Here is a 12,496-nt window from a genome sequence, read left to right on the forward strand (position 1 = left end):
TGTGGGCACCGGGGGTGAGGGGGAGAGCATTTTTGCCATCTTTGGGATGGCGCTTGGTGTCTTCCAGTGCCGAAAAATCTCACTTTCGGGCAAGATCGCACCCGCAGTTGCACAAATGTCTCCTCTTTTAAAAAACAAACAAACGTTGCCCTGGATTATCCCTCTTTACTTCCGGGACAGCTCACTGGCATGTGGCCCCTGAGGGACGATTCCGGAAGTGGAAAATTCCATGATCATACCTCCTCATTCACTCCCCAAAGGGCTGCAGGTGTAAATGAGCCCCAGGGCCCAGCACTGCTATCGGGTCTTTTAGCATCTAGGCAGTTGTTTAGAACCTTCTCCTATTTCCTGCCTGAACATAACTCAAAATGCTATCAACCAGAATGGAGAAGGAAACTAAATTTAAAGGGACTGCTTTACCCCTAAGAAGTCATATTAAAATAAGCAGCCCTTAATTCCTAGTTCCCCCTTTTTTCTTTTCTTTTTTTTAAAAAATAATCTATATTAGAAGAAAGACCATAAAAGAGATGGGAGTGGTGGCATTCTATTTTAAGCAGTCCTGAATTTAGTCACCAATTTGAGGACTAGAAACTTTTTCCCTGCTTCTTACTTCTTTATTATTCAAGAATGAGAAGTTTTATACCAAGTTTTGCTTTCAGATTTTTCTATGTCAGAGCTTTCCAATTGAACCACTGCCTTGTCATTATACTTCATCTGTGTAGCGAGTCAAAAAATGTGCACAGGTGAATATCAGACTGCTAAAATACCCTGGGATAACAGCTCATTACCAGAGCCAATAGATTGCTGTACAGAGTAACATCTTAGAAACCAGGTTCTCCTATGAATTAAATATAAAATGTTTGCTGCATGGTGAAATTCTTTTGACGTGAAGTCTGGGTTTGTACCTGTTTTTGTTTAGAGACATTAAAAGATGAGCAGAAGAGGCAGAAGGTCTTGACTAGGGTGCCTGAGCAGAACTGATTCCAGACATTTCCCCATATGCTGTAGATATGATAACTCATCCTAGTTGTGTACCTAGTGGCTATTCTCGTGTCTAATTCTCTGATATAAGGAATGTCACTTCCACTTGGTTGTATGGCTGTTCAAAACATCTTTACGCTTAGTATCCACAGACAAAACAAACAGATTATTTACCCTTTATTATATTATTATAACCTTTTGTATTATTTATACTAATTATATTGATACTGACAATGACCCCTTACACTGCTCACATAGCTGGTTCTTCTTTTAAATGGTATTTTGCTCTGTGACATGTTTCACCAAAACAAAATGAATAAAACCCATTATATGTTTGGTTGTGCCTTATTCTACTTCTGCCAGCTTGTTACATTACATATGGATCCTTGACAAGCAATTCAATTTGTTCTTGTTCTGTTCTATACGAATCTTTTTGTTGTTAAGCTATTTTATTACCTGTTTAGTTGGAATAGCCTTTAGTTGGATACAGTGAAGCCTTTAAGCTAAGTTACACAGCTGTCTGAGTGATGCCACAGCTGTGAAACTCCTGCCATGGTGCATTGTGTAATGAACCAAATTTAAACTGAATTAAACTTTTCTGAGTAACCAGCAGAGGCAAAGCAATCCTGTGCTCAGAACTGGAGATGTATCAATGCTTCACTGGTAGAATGACTGCCATATCCAATGTATGCTCAGGGCAGGAGGGGATGGGAAAACCACACAAATCCCTGGACACTCCAGCAATGCTACCAACTAGAGTCTGTGGTAGTGACAACACCTGTATATCACCCAGGAATGTTGGAGAAATCCATTTGCGGGGGTGGAGTTTGACAGGTTTTTGTAAACTCAGGCCTTAGCTAGACCAGCAGTTATCCTGGTCTGATACCTGGGATCACCCCTGTGCATCCAGATGATGCACAGGGGATCCCAGGATCAGGGAGGGATCATCCCTCCCTGGCCCCAGGATAAAACCCTATACTTTGGGCCCGTTTTTTCCTGTGGTCTAGCCCAAGACCGCAAGTGTGTGGCCTGTTTCCGTGGCTTTTCCCGGCTCCGTGAGATTATTTGCACAGAGCCGGGAGCTGCTCATGGGGCACACCACTCCTCAGGAGCACTGCGCCCATCAGAGCTAGGGTGGGGGGAGCAGGGAAATATATATATTTTTTAAAAAACACCTTACCTTTCTATTCCTGCGCTTGTGCGCAACCGGCCCTTTAAGAAAATTTAAAAATGGCGGGTGCAACGCCTCTCTTCTTGATCTTGTCGTGCCTTGTGTGTAAATGAGGGTGAGATCTCGCGTTATTCACAACGTGAGGTCTCCCCTCCTCTCCCCTGGATTTTCAGGTAGGTCTAGCAAAGGCCTCAGTTCCCAGACTTCGTTTGGGTTCCCAAGGCAGCATCCAACTTGATCTGAAGCGAGTCTGGCTAGTTCATTGATATTCCTGGGATTTTGTGCAATTTTCTGGAAAGCCTCTGCAAATTGCAGAAATGTCTAAACAATTTGCACAAATTCTGGCTGAATTTGTGCAAATTACTGCTGAATTTGCACAATTTGGCTATAATTCACACAAATTTGACTGATTTGCGCAAATTGCGCAGAAGTTTGCACAAATTGCAGAACCTCCCCCACCCCACAAATACACAATAAATTCCCCAGTGTTAAGGGAACAGCCTGCAGTTTGGCTCACGGGCGCAAAGCGAGACTGTGGAAATCTGACTGTTGCAGTTAACAGAAAATGTGAATGACATAATCGGATATAATTTTCATGAAGTTCTCTGCACATTAAGGCATTAAGTTATGTTCTCAGTCCATACTATTATGCAGATTTCTGTACGCCAGATGTGGAGACAATGAATGTATTTATTTATTTATTTATTTTACTGACTTGTTATGATATTATCTTTGCCTAATGTTGCTTCATACTCTTTCCTTGTTTACCATCCACTTAATAAGGGAAAAATTGTTTAGTTGAAAGCATACATAGAAAACACTTATTAAAATAAATATAGAGTATTTTTATTCATAAAATCATTGGCAGATTTATACTCACTGGAAATGTGTTTCATTTCATTGCACAAGGCATGGTTTATTATGGTTTTCCCAGGATTCCTTTCTTGAGGAAAAGCCACACAAGCCCGGTTGTTGAGATAGATAGATAGATAGATAGATAGATAGATAGATAGATAGATAGATATCTTAAGGCCTTTTCTCATTTGGATGACTCCTTGAGATTAAATTTAATCTCCTATATTCCTGCTAAATGGACATATGAGCTGTAGGTACTTAAGCCTACTTAGAAGAAGAAATAGCACCATTTAGGGAGGGCAGAGATCATTGTCCTTAACCCTGATAAGGAAGACTATAGTTTAGAGTAGACCATCTGCGCACGTACTTCATTTCTCAGTATCATACTTTTCTAGCTTTTCTGCAGGCACCCAGAAAAGCTGGTTGTGAGGCCAGCCAGGTGTCCATTGGACTCCTCTCCCTCCCGGGCACTCTCCCTACTCCCTTGCAGCCACTTCCCCCTGCCCACTTGCCTTCCTGCCCATCCATGAGACTAACCTGAGGTCTGCCTGGCCTCTTTGGGCTCCCCCCTCCCAGCCATTCCCCTTGCTCCCTCCCACCTACTGCTCCTCACTCCCAGGTGTGATTATATATCCTGTTGCTTAGACCCACAAAGTTCTTCTCATAGCTCAAAACCTCCAGGGTGCCATAACTCAGAACCTTCGTGCCACACATTGCCATGCATCACCTTAGCATTTTATCTATAGATATATCAGTTGCAGGTGAGGGAATCCAGTCCAAGGAAAGTGGGGTTAACCCTTTTCCCCTTTGCCATTTTTCAGATTATATCACCAGCCAAAGATGGCTATTTGTGCCATGGGGCAATCCTTAGAAGTACCCATATGAACCCTGCTCTTTTTAAAAGATTCTGGGTTAAACCTTGTTGAGAACGTGGCAAGAATTTATCCACAGAGATATGAATGTAAAGACGCAACAACAATATTAATTTCTTTGTGACTATTCTACTAAGAAACAGGTCAGATAATCTGATTTTCCTTCTAATGCTGTCTAATACAAAGCATGTGTGGTTAATAGTAGGTAGTTTTAATATGCAAGTTTTCATTGTAGCTTTTCAAAATCAATAGACTCCGTATACTCCTTGTTTTCTTTCCATATAGATTCAGAGTCCACTTTCTTGAAAGACCTGTCAGTTAGGATGAAAACATTAGGTCTCTATTGACATGACTCTTTGGCTTCAAATGTATCATTCCACTTTTCTCTAATGAATACAGTATAAAATATTTTCTTCCTCTTTTGTTAGTTGAAAGTCCTTCTATATATTAAGTATATTTTCTGATTTTGTAGACCAGCCTTCCCCAAAGCAGTGTCCTCCAGATGTGTTGAAATACAACTCCTATCATCCCCAGCAAGCATGGCTGTTGGCCATGGGAAAGATGGGTGGGTACCAGTTGGGGAAGTAAACTAAGACCATTGCTATTCTTTAGTGAGCTTACACCTTGGCTTAATTTATCAGCCATTGTTATTGCCTTCTTACTTGGGGATGACTCTTGTAGTTTTTTATATGAAGTGTCAGAAAGAGAATTATTTACTTAGAATTCTCTGTTCTAAGTCTAATGAAAAAGCCATTCTGTAACTTATGAGGAAAGTCATCAAATGCCCTGGCTTCTGCTTGACAGGAGACAAAAGGATTGAAGTTAAAGGCAATAAAGGTGCACACTTCAAATTCAGTTAAAAAAACATCCAGGGCAAGATACTGAAGGAAGAAGGAAACCCTAGAGAAAATTGTCTTCTGAGATGCAATCTGTAGAGATGATTGAGAAGGTGCAGGATTTTGTGTTGGCTGCAGTGGGGGTGGGGGGTGGGCAGCAGGGAATGAGAATGGTCAGGCTTGCACAAAATACTATGCCGGAATTGCTAAGAATTCTGGCTTATCAGTAAGGAATGCACCCTTTTGGTTCTTCCTGCAAGCAGGAGTGGCTAAACTAACCAAAAATTTACCAGGATGGAAAAAATTAGCATGAAATATGAGCTCTGACCCTTGCTTGTCACTCTTCTAACAAGCCTAGATCTGTAAAAGCTTCAAACCCAAGCATGTTGGAGGAGAGACAAGCAAGGAGTCCAGAGGTTTGGATGTAACTCTGAGCTTTTCCATGCACAGTGCCCATTACTGATAAGCCAGAATTCTCATTGGTTTGTGCTAACTTGACCAATGTAGCAAACATTTTCATCTTTCATTTGTTCTGTCTTCCTTTCTTTCAGTAGCATTCTCAATGTCCACTCATATGAAAATATACAAATGCTGAAACCAATTGCAAATTAAGCTACCTCTTCTTCAAACTAAGTGGAAATCAAGTAGTCCTGAAGACATGTGAAATATTGTAGAATAATATAACTATCTTGGTAGAGTCTCCGGTGACCTTAAAGTGTTCACAAAATTTTACAGGCAGTGACACATTCAATGCTACTCAAGATTGGGAGGGACACTCTTCTTTACTATAATACAAGATTGGGCTGAAGCCTGTTTCACACAGTAGCTTGGGTCTTCTATGCACAAAATGAATGTACACACACAGGAGCATTGGTAGGCTTTTCCCCACTAAATCCATGGTCTGCCGCAAGCCTTTTGTATGTACATGCACAATGCTTCACACAATTGAGAAGTCTGCATTTTCAGGGTTCCCAATCACTTGGAGCACTGAGTGTGTGTGTGTGTGTGTGTGTGTGTGTATGCATGCATGCATGTGTGCAGGAGACAAGTTAGAGATGTATGTATGAATGTATATATGACAGAGTTGGGGCCTGCCTCTCCCTGTTTTACACATATTCATTGTATGTGCAGAAACCCCAACCTGCTATGTGCAAAGGGATAGAGAACAGTAGGGATGTGCTCCACTTCTAATTGGACCGGTGAATTAGAAGTGGAGCGGAGGGCTTCACCTGCCCTTAAGGCGGAGGCAAAGAGGATTGGGGGGCCGGCGGAGCGTGGCGAAGAGGATCGAGGTGAAGGCGGATCCTTCGCCTCGATCCGGAGCTCCGCCGGAAAGGTAAGTGGGGTTTACCTGGGTTTGCGGCCCAGACTTCCTGGTTGAACCACGGGCTCAATTGAAGACGCCGACGGACCGCAGACGGAGGCAGGTAAGGCCCCCCTCCCCCTTGGTCCCTTACCGGGCTCTGCCACCGTCGCCACACGGGCGGCGATGGCGGCAGGGCCTGGTAAACCTCCCGCCCTCCTCTCCCGGCCTTACCTGGCGCCACTCCCTCCACTGCGGAGCTCTGATTCGGAGCCGGAGCTCCGTGGCAAAGAGGAGCGGAGTATGGGCGGAGCGGCGCGGAGCGGGCCGACCCGAAATTTTCGGATCGGCCCGCGGGGCGGAGCAGGGGGTCCGTGCACACCCCTAGAGAACAGTATCAGTGGCAAGTGAAAATGTGAGGAACATTAAGCTGTACAGCTGGAGTTAATAGAGGCTTTATCTGGGTTAAGATGTAATGCTAAGCTATAGTTTACCGTTCTAAGCTTTGGGCTCCCATCTCCCTCTTCTTCCTCTGGCACAGCTGCACAGGTGAAGCTTTTGCTTATGTTTTCCACTAATCACGGTTTGTTGTTACATGTGAACCCAGAAGTGTTGTTGGTCTTAACTATAGTTTAGGGGAGCCTTTCTCAACATTGGCTGGGGATAATGGGAGTTGTAGTCCAATTAATCTAGAGGACATCAGGTTGGAGAAGTCTGATTTAGAAAATCAAGTCAGGAACAGAAACCATGGTTGGCTTGTTTCCCAAAATCATAGGTAAGACTAACCACAGTTTATCCAGATTTGCACATGACAATATACTGTGGTTATTTAAAAATGGAAACAAAAGCTTCCAATCTTCTCCTTGCAATTGCACTGGAGGAGGAAGGAGAGTGGGGAAGTCATATAATGCTAAACTATGGTTCTAGTTTAGGTCTGAAGGCAGCCATTGTGTTACATTAAGAACTAGCTTTTTATAGATGGTTATGGAGGAATTTGGTTCTTGCAATGTATTGGTTATGCTGTGAGGTTTTTTCTTTTCTTTTCTTATGTTAGGCCACAGCTAGACCTAAGGTTTATCCTGGGTTTACCCCTGCCTGAGCACTGGATCCCCTGTGTGTCACCTAGATGAACAGGTTTGACCCCTGGACGATCCAGGGATAAACCTTAGGTCTAGCTATGGCCTTGGTCTTACTGAAAGCATTCGTTTATTAATCTGATTTTGGTAGCAAATTCACCACAGGCTGATTGGTACCATCTAGCAGCCCAATATCCAAGAAAGCGGTGGACAGCATGGTGCCTTCAGATGTTATGGACTTCAGGCACCAGCCACCATGGCCAGTGGTCAGGCATTTTAGAAATTGTAGTGCAAAATATCTGGAGAGTTGTCTATCCATGCTCTTATATATCGCTACCCACTTTGGCATGGCAACTGGGGCCTCATCTACACCAAGCAGATATTCCACTATGAAAGTGATATGAAAGCAGTATATAAAAGTCAGGAGCCACTCTACTGCTTTATAGTGGTATTGAAGTGCACTGAAAACTGTTGGGGCCCATGACATATACCGTATTTCTTCGATTCTAAGACACACTTTTTTTCCCCATATAAACATCTCTAAAAACGGGGTGCGTCTTAGAATCGCGGGTCGTTTATTATTTCTTAGAATCAAAGCTTTTTTTCTGTTGGTGGTACTGAAATGAGTGTGCGTCTTACAATCGATGGCGTCTTAGAACCGAAGAAATACGGTACCATATACTGCTTTCATACCACTTTCATAGTGTTATATCCTGCTTGGTGTAGATGTGTCAGGGGCCCCAACAGTTGTCAGTGCACTTCAATACCACTATAAAGCAGTCGTGTGGCTCCTGCCTTTTATATACCGCTTTCATAGTGGAATATCCTGCTTGCCCTGGGTCTCTGTGGCCTGCCTTAAACTGACTTGCTTAATGTGTGTGTGTGTGTGTGTGTGTGTGTGTGTGTGTGTGTGTGAGAGAGAGAGAGAGAGAGAGAGAGAGAGAGAGAGAGAGAGAGAGAAAGATATTTTCAGACCCTCCCAACTGGCAGCTTGCTAACAAGAGATGTTCATAAGAGTGTTAGTAGAAGGACCTGTTTGAGAATGAGCTGGCTTTGTTTAACTGGGTGCTTAGGCAATACATGACTTTGCTGTTGTATGTGATGTTACTTGGTAGAAATGCCAGGCCAAAAAGTATCAATTTATGGTTGCTATTATAATCTCGTTACTGTATCCATGGCTTCATTTTAGTCCTAACAGCAATGTTGTCTGTGACTCATGGATGGAAGGTTTCAAGGCACCAAATATTCTTGGCCTAACTGTAGATGTAACTGACTAAAATTGGTGTGTGTGTGTGTGTGTGTGTGTGTGTGTGTGTGTGTGTGTGCTAACATATAAAAATGTGTTCCAACTCCAAAAATAATGTGTAAGTGACTGATATAACATTATATAACAAATCACAAAAAGATAGCAGTTGGTCACAACTTTAATTGCTGGTAAATTATTTGTTTTTCTTCAATAATATTTGAATGGGCATTTGAATAGTTTATTACTTATGGTTCATAGCTGCAGCACATAAACAATTGTGCTTGGATTTGGACAATATTGTTATTTAAAAGCAAAGTTATTTAACTCTGAAAATAAAGGGCAGAAAAAATTGAGTAATTGAGAAACATGTGATTGCTCTCTGTTTATGAATGACTTTCCAGTTCATCTGTTTTGAAAGCTACCTTAATTTTAACAGTCAAGTCATGAGTGAAATTAGCACATAGTGAGTGACACACAGAATATTAGCTGGGATTTTTTTTTATTCAGAAAAAAGCCACTCTTCATAATAATATACCTGTGTAGGAAAATTCAGCAACCTGACTTATTATTTCATATTCTTCTTTAGAAGTCATTTATTAAAAAGTAATATGATTCAACATTTAAATTGGAACATTTGTACAGCCATTCTAAAGGGGGGGAGTTAAATTATTGCTGCTATTCATGAACATGCCTTTGCTGTTGTATGCACACCTTTCTCATCTCCCCTGCCCCAAAGAAGCACATTCATGTAAAAAAAGAAAAGAAAAAAAGAGTAAGCTTTTTCAGCTTCAGTGCATTCTATTAATGTTCAAAGGTGTTTCAAAATAAAAAGGAAGAGCAGATACTCAGTTTTTCTAGCCTTCACTCTGTTCTTAATAATTTCAAGGGTTATGTGTCAGCAACAGTTCTCAGGTCTTAGAAGTGTGACCTGAGTGTAATGTCTGAGCGATCACACTTTTGCTGAGCTTGAACCAGTCCTGTTAAAAGAGGGTGGTAAGGTGGAGGAAGAGAATTAAAAAAGAAGAACCAAGATTAAATATAGATAGCCTAAGATGTGTACAGCTATATTAAATATAAATACAATTTTAAATTGTACATAACTTAAAATTGAGTGCTAAATATTGCTGAGGTAAAATGGTGCCCATTTCAGGGCAGCAGAGAATGATTTTATTTTCAAGGATTGAGGTACATGTCGGGGATGGGGGTGAACTTCCCACCAGCAGTGTGGCATTTTTCTTGGTGTTTGCCACTCGGCAGCTGCCATTTCACTCCTCCCCCCAAATGCCCCACTAAGTAATGTAGGGAATTCTGGGTAAAAATAGTAGTTGCCAGCTGGTGGAGCCCTGCCACTATCACCAAATGCAGGTGGCAGCAATGAAGAAAGGCAAAAAGGGGTGGAGTAATTTCACTCCAGATTTTGCCCCAGTCCAGCTGCAAATTTGGCCAGAAGTTTAAAAAGCCAGACTTCCAGACCAGCATTACTGCAAAATGCTTGTGAATGATCCCAGTGCTTTGTACTCAGTTGCAAGAACACTGAAAGATGGGAGTCGTTTACTTCATACTGTGCTATTGGGTAGAACATTGTCTGCATACTTTTTTTTTTTTTTTTTTGTATCTCACAAATAAAAGAGAGACTTGCTTTTAAAAAAAATGAAAGCTGAAAATTCAGAAATGGGGCTTGGAACTTCCTGATGTGTCACGGCACCTTCAACCAACTTCCCACAAGCTATGGCTTCTGCCCAGAAATGCTTAAGAAAGAACAGTAAAGTCTGAATGACAATATCTGCCCCTCTCCATTGGCTTCCATGCATTTGCATCTTTACATTTTTTGGGTCCCATGGAGCTGTGGAAAGTAATTACAGAGGCCTGCTGGCAGTCACTGCCTGAGAATGCCTTTTAGTCATTTGTCAAAAACGGCACAATATAATTTCACTGTTCTCTGTCTATTTAGCCATTGTGCAATCCCTGTTTCATTGAATCGTTCATAGGCAGCACATTAAGGCTACAACCCTATACCCACTTACCTGTGAGTAAGCATCATTGAAATTGATACAACTTACTTCTGAGTAGACATTTTTAGGATTGCACTATAAGGCGTATTTCCACTGCAGCAATACACAGCTGTGAAACAATAACCATTGTCTTACTATGGGTTTGTTTATCCTGGTGCAAAAAGTGTGAGACACACAGTTTATTCCATTGTTCTGAGTTTTTATTTTTAAAAACAGGAATGATGGTTGCACATTTTCTTAACTTGATGGCAGAAGTCATTCTCTTTTTCCTGCGCTTCAATAAAAGACCTTTTTTATTTGTTCACTGACTGAAGAGTTGATGACAGATTCTCATGGTTTAGATGTGTTGAGTTATCACTGACCTTTCCTTTGCTGTGCCTGCATGTATTTCCCCTTTATGCCTGACAAACCAAGACAATTTCAGGCCATGATTTAACTGGATGACACCATGTGCTATTTATAAAATGACCCAAAGTGTGAATGATAGGTTGCAGCAGTGTCCCAACCTTGTGCCCTACAGATGTGTTAGACTGTAATCCCCAGTATCCAACACCAGGTTGAGGGTGTTTGGGTATAGTTTACCTTTTTAAATGCCTTTTTTGGTATTGGTGTGTGGTAATGAAATTTACTAAGTTAGCACACTTGGACACATGAGCATCAGATATTTAAATGGTGAGCTAGTGAACCCTGCTAATTTTTATACATGAACCACACTTTGAAATAATGAAAGACCCATAATCAATAGAGTGACAGGTGTCATACCCCCGCGTCTGGCTTGCCTAGCCACTGGGAGGCCCGTTGTGATGGTGGTGGTTGGAGTGGGGGAAGAGCAAGACAATTTCACTTACCTCCATTGGTGGAGGCAAAGTGATGCCACAGGCTGGGGAAGGGGTCATCAGGGGTGTATTAGCCCATTGACTCCTTCCCTCAGCCTCTTCAGATCACAGCTCCCTCCCTCCGTCCCTTGATGCAGTCTGGGCATTTCTGGTCATCCTTTTGGGGGCTGAGGAGGAATTTTTGACTCATTAATTTGATGACTAGGGGTCTTTTTGCCTACTTCACACTGCAAATGGGGCAGGAGTGTTTTATGTTAATCTGTTGATTGATTTAATGGCTAGGTCAATTTGGTCACAAGTTAATTAGGCTGGGGGCAGGCATGATGAGGGAATTCAGGGATGGTGTTCATTCTGTGGCATTATGACGGTGACAGGTGATCTCTGAAAGCCTCCCGCTGAGGGTTTTATGCCCCCAGTGGGGGGATAAGGGTTACCTGGGAGGGGGTGACACAGGAAGGCCTTCCTCCCAAAAGAGGCAGTCCTGTCAGTGGCGATCGACAGATGCCACTCAATAGGATTGGAATGTTTTGCCCAATAACAGCCCAGCTAGTTGCTGGCTGATTTAAGCTGCCTGCCTAGTTAGTCTTTTGCAGATCTAATTTGAATAAATGTGGCCCAATTTTATATCATACTTTCATGTCTCGTCTCTTTATTTCCACTCATACACTCACAATGGATGGATACTTTACATTTTATTTTCCTGCATTGATATTTATTTATTTATTACATTTCTATACCACCCAATAGCTGAAGCTCTCTGGGCGGTTCACAAAAATTAAAATCATAGTAAGACAATCAACAGGTTAAAAGCACAAATACACAATACAATATAAAAAGCACAACCAGAATAAAAACCACGCAGCAAAATTGATATAAGATTAAAATACAGAGTTAGAACAGTAAAATTTAAATTTAAGTTAAAATTAAGTGTTAAAATACTGGGAGAATAAAAAGATCTTCAGCTGGCGACGAAAGGAGTACAGTGTAGGCACCAGGCGGACCTCTCTGGGGAGCTCATTCCACAGGAGTAATTTAAATCTATACAATTAAGAGTAATATGTATAGAATACATAGAATTCTTGTCAAAGCTCAGAGGCACAGACATGTAATTTATTGTATCTCCCTTTTAAAGTACTCCAAAGTGGAAGATGGAGAAAACCACTCTGTAGACCGCCCAGAGAGCCCTGGCTATGGGAGTGGTATATAAGTTTAATAAATAAATAAATAAAAAGACTGGACTCCAGCTTCTAAATATTTTAAAGAGACCTGTTTCAAATAAAGGCTTCTATGACCTTAACTGTGCTGAAA

General features: G+C 41.7%; 1 protein-coding gene across 1 annotated transcript in view; it reads left to right on the forward strand.

The window, feature by feature from the left end:
• Window positions 1-677: 677 nt before the first annotated feature.
• The window catches only part of ADGRA1 (adhesion G protein-coupled receptor A1), a 282,014-nt gene continuing 270,195 nt past the window's right edge, over window positions 678-12,496 (forward strand). Inside the window, exon 1 of the mRNA XM_063132851.1 lies at window positions 678-743. Within this exon, the coding sequence (XP_062988921.1) occupies window positions 734-743 (10 nt within the window). The 5' untranslated portion in view covers window positions 678-733. The remainder of the gene's footprint in view (window positions 744-12,496) is intronic.

This window comes from Elgaria multicarinata, chromosome 8 (assembly GCF_023053635.1).
Source record: "Elgaria multicarinata webbii isolate HBS135686 ecotype San Diego chromosome 8, rElgMul1.1.pri, whole genome shotgun sequence".
Lineage (NCBI taxonomy): Eukaryota > Metazoa > Chordata > Lepidosauria > Squamata > Anguidae > Elgaria > Elgaria multicarinata.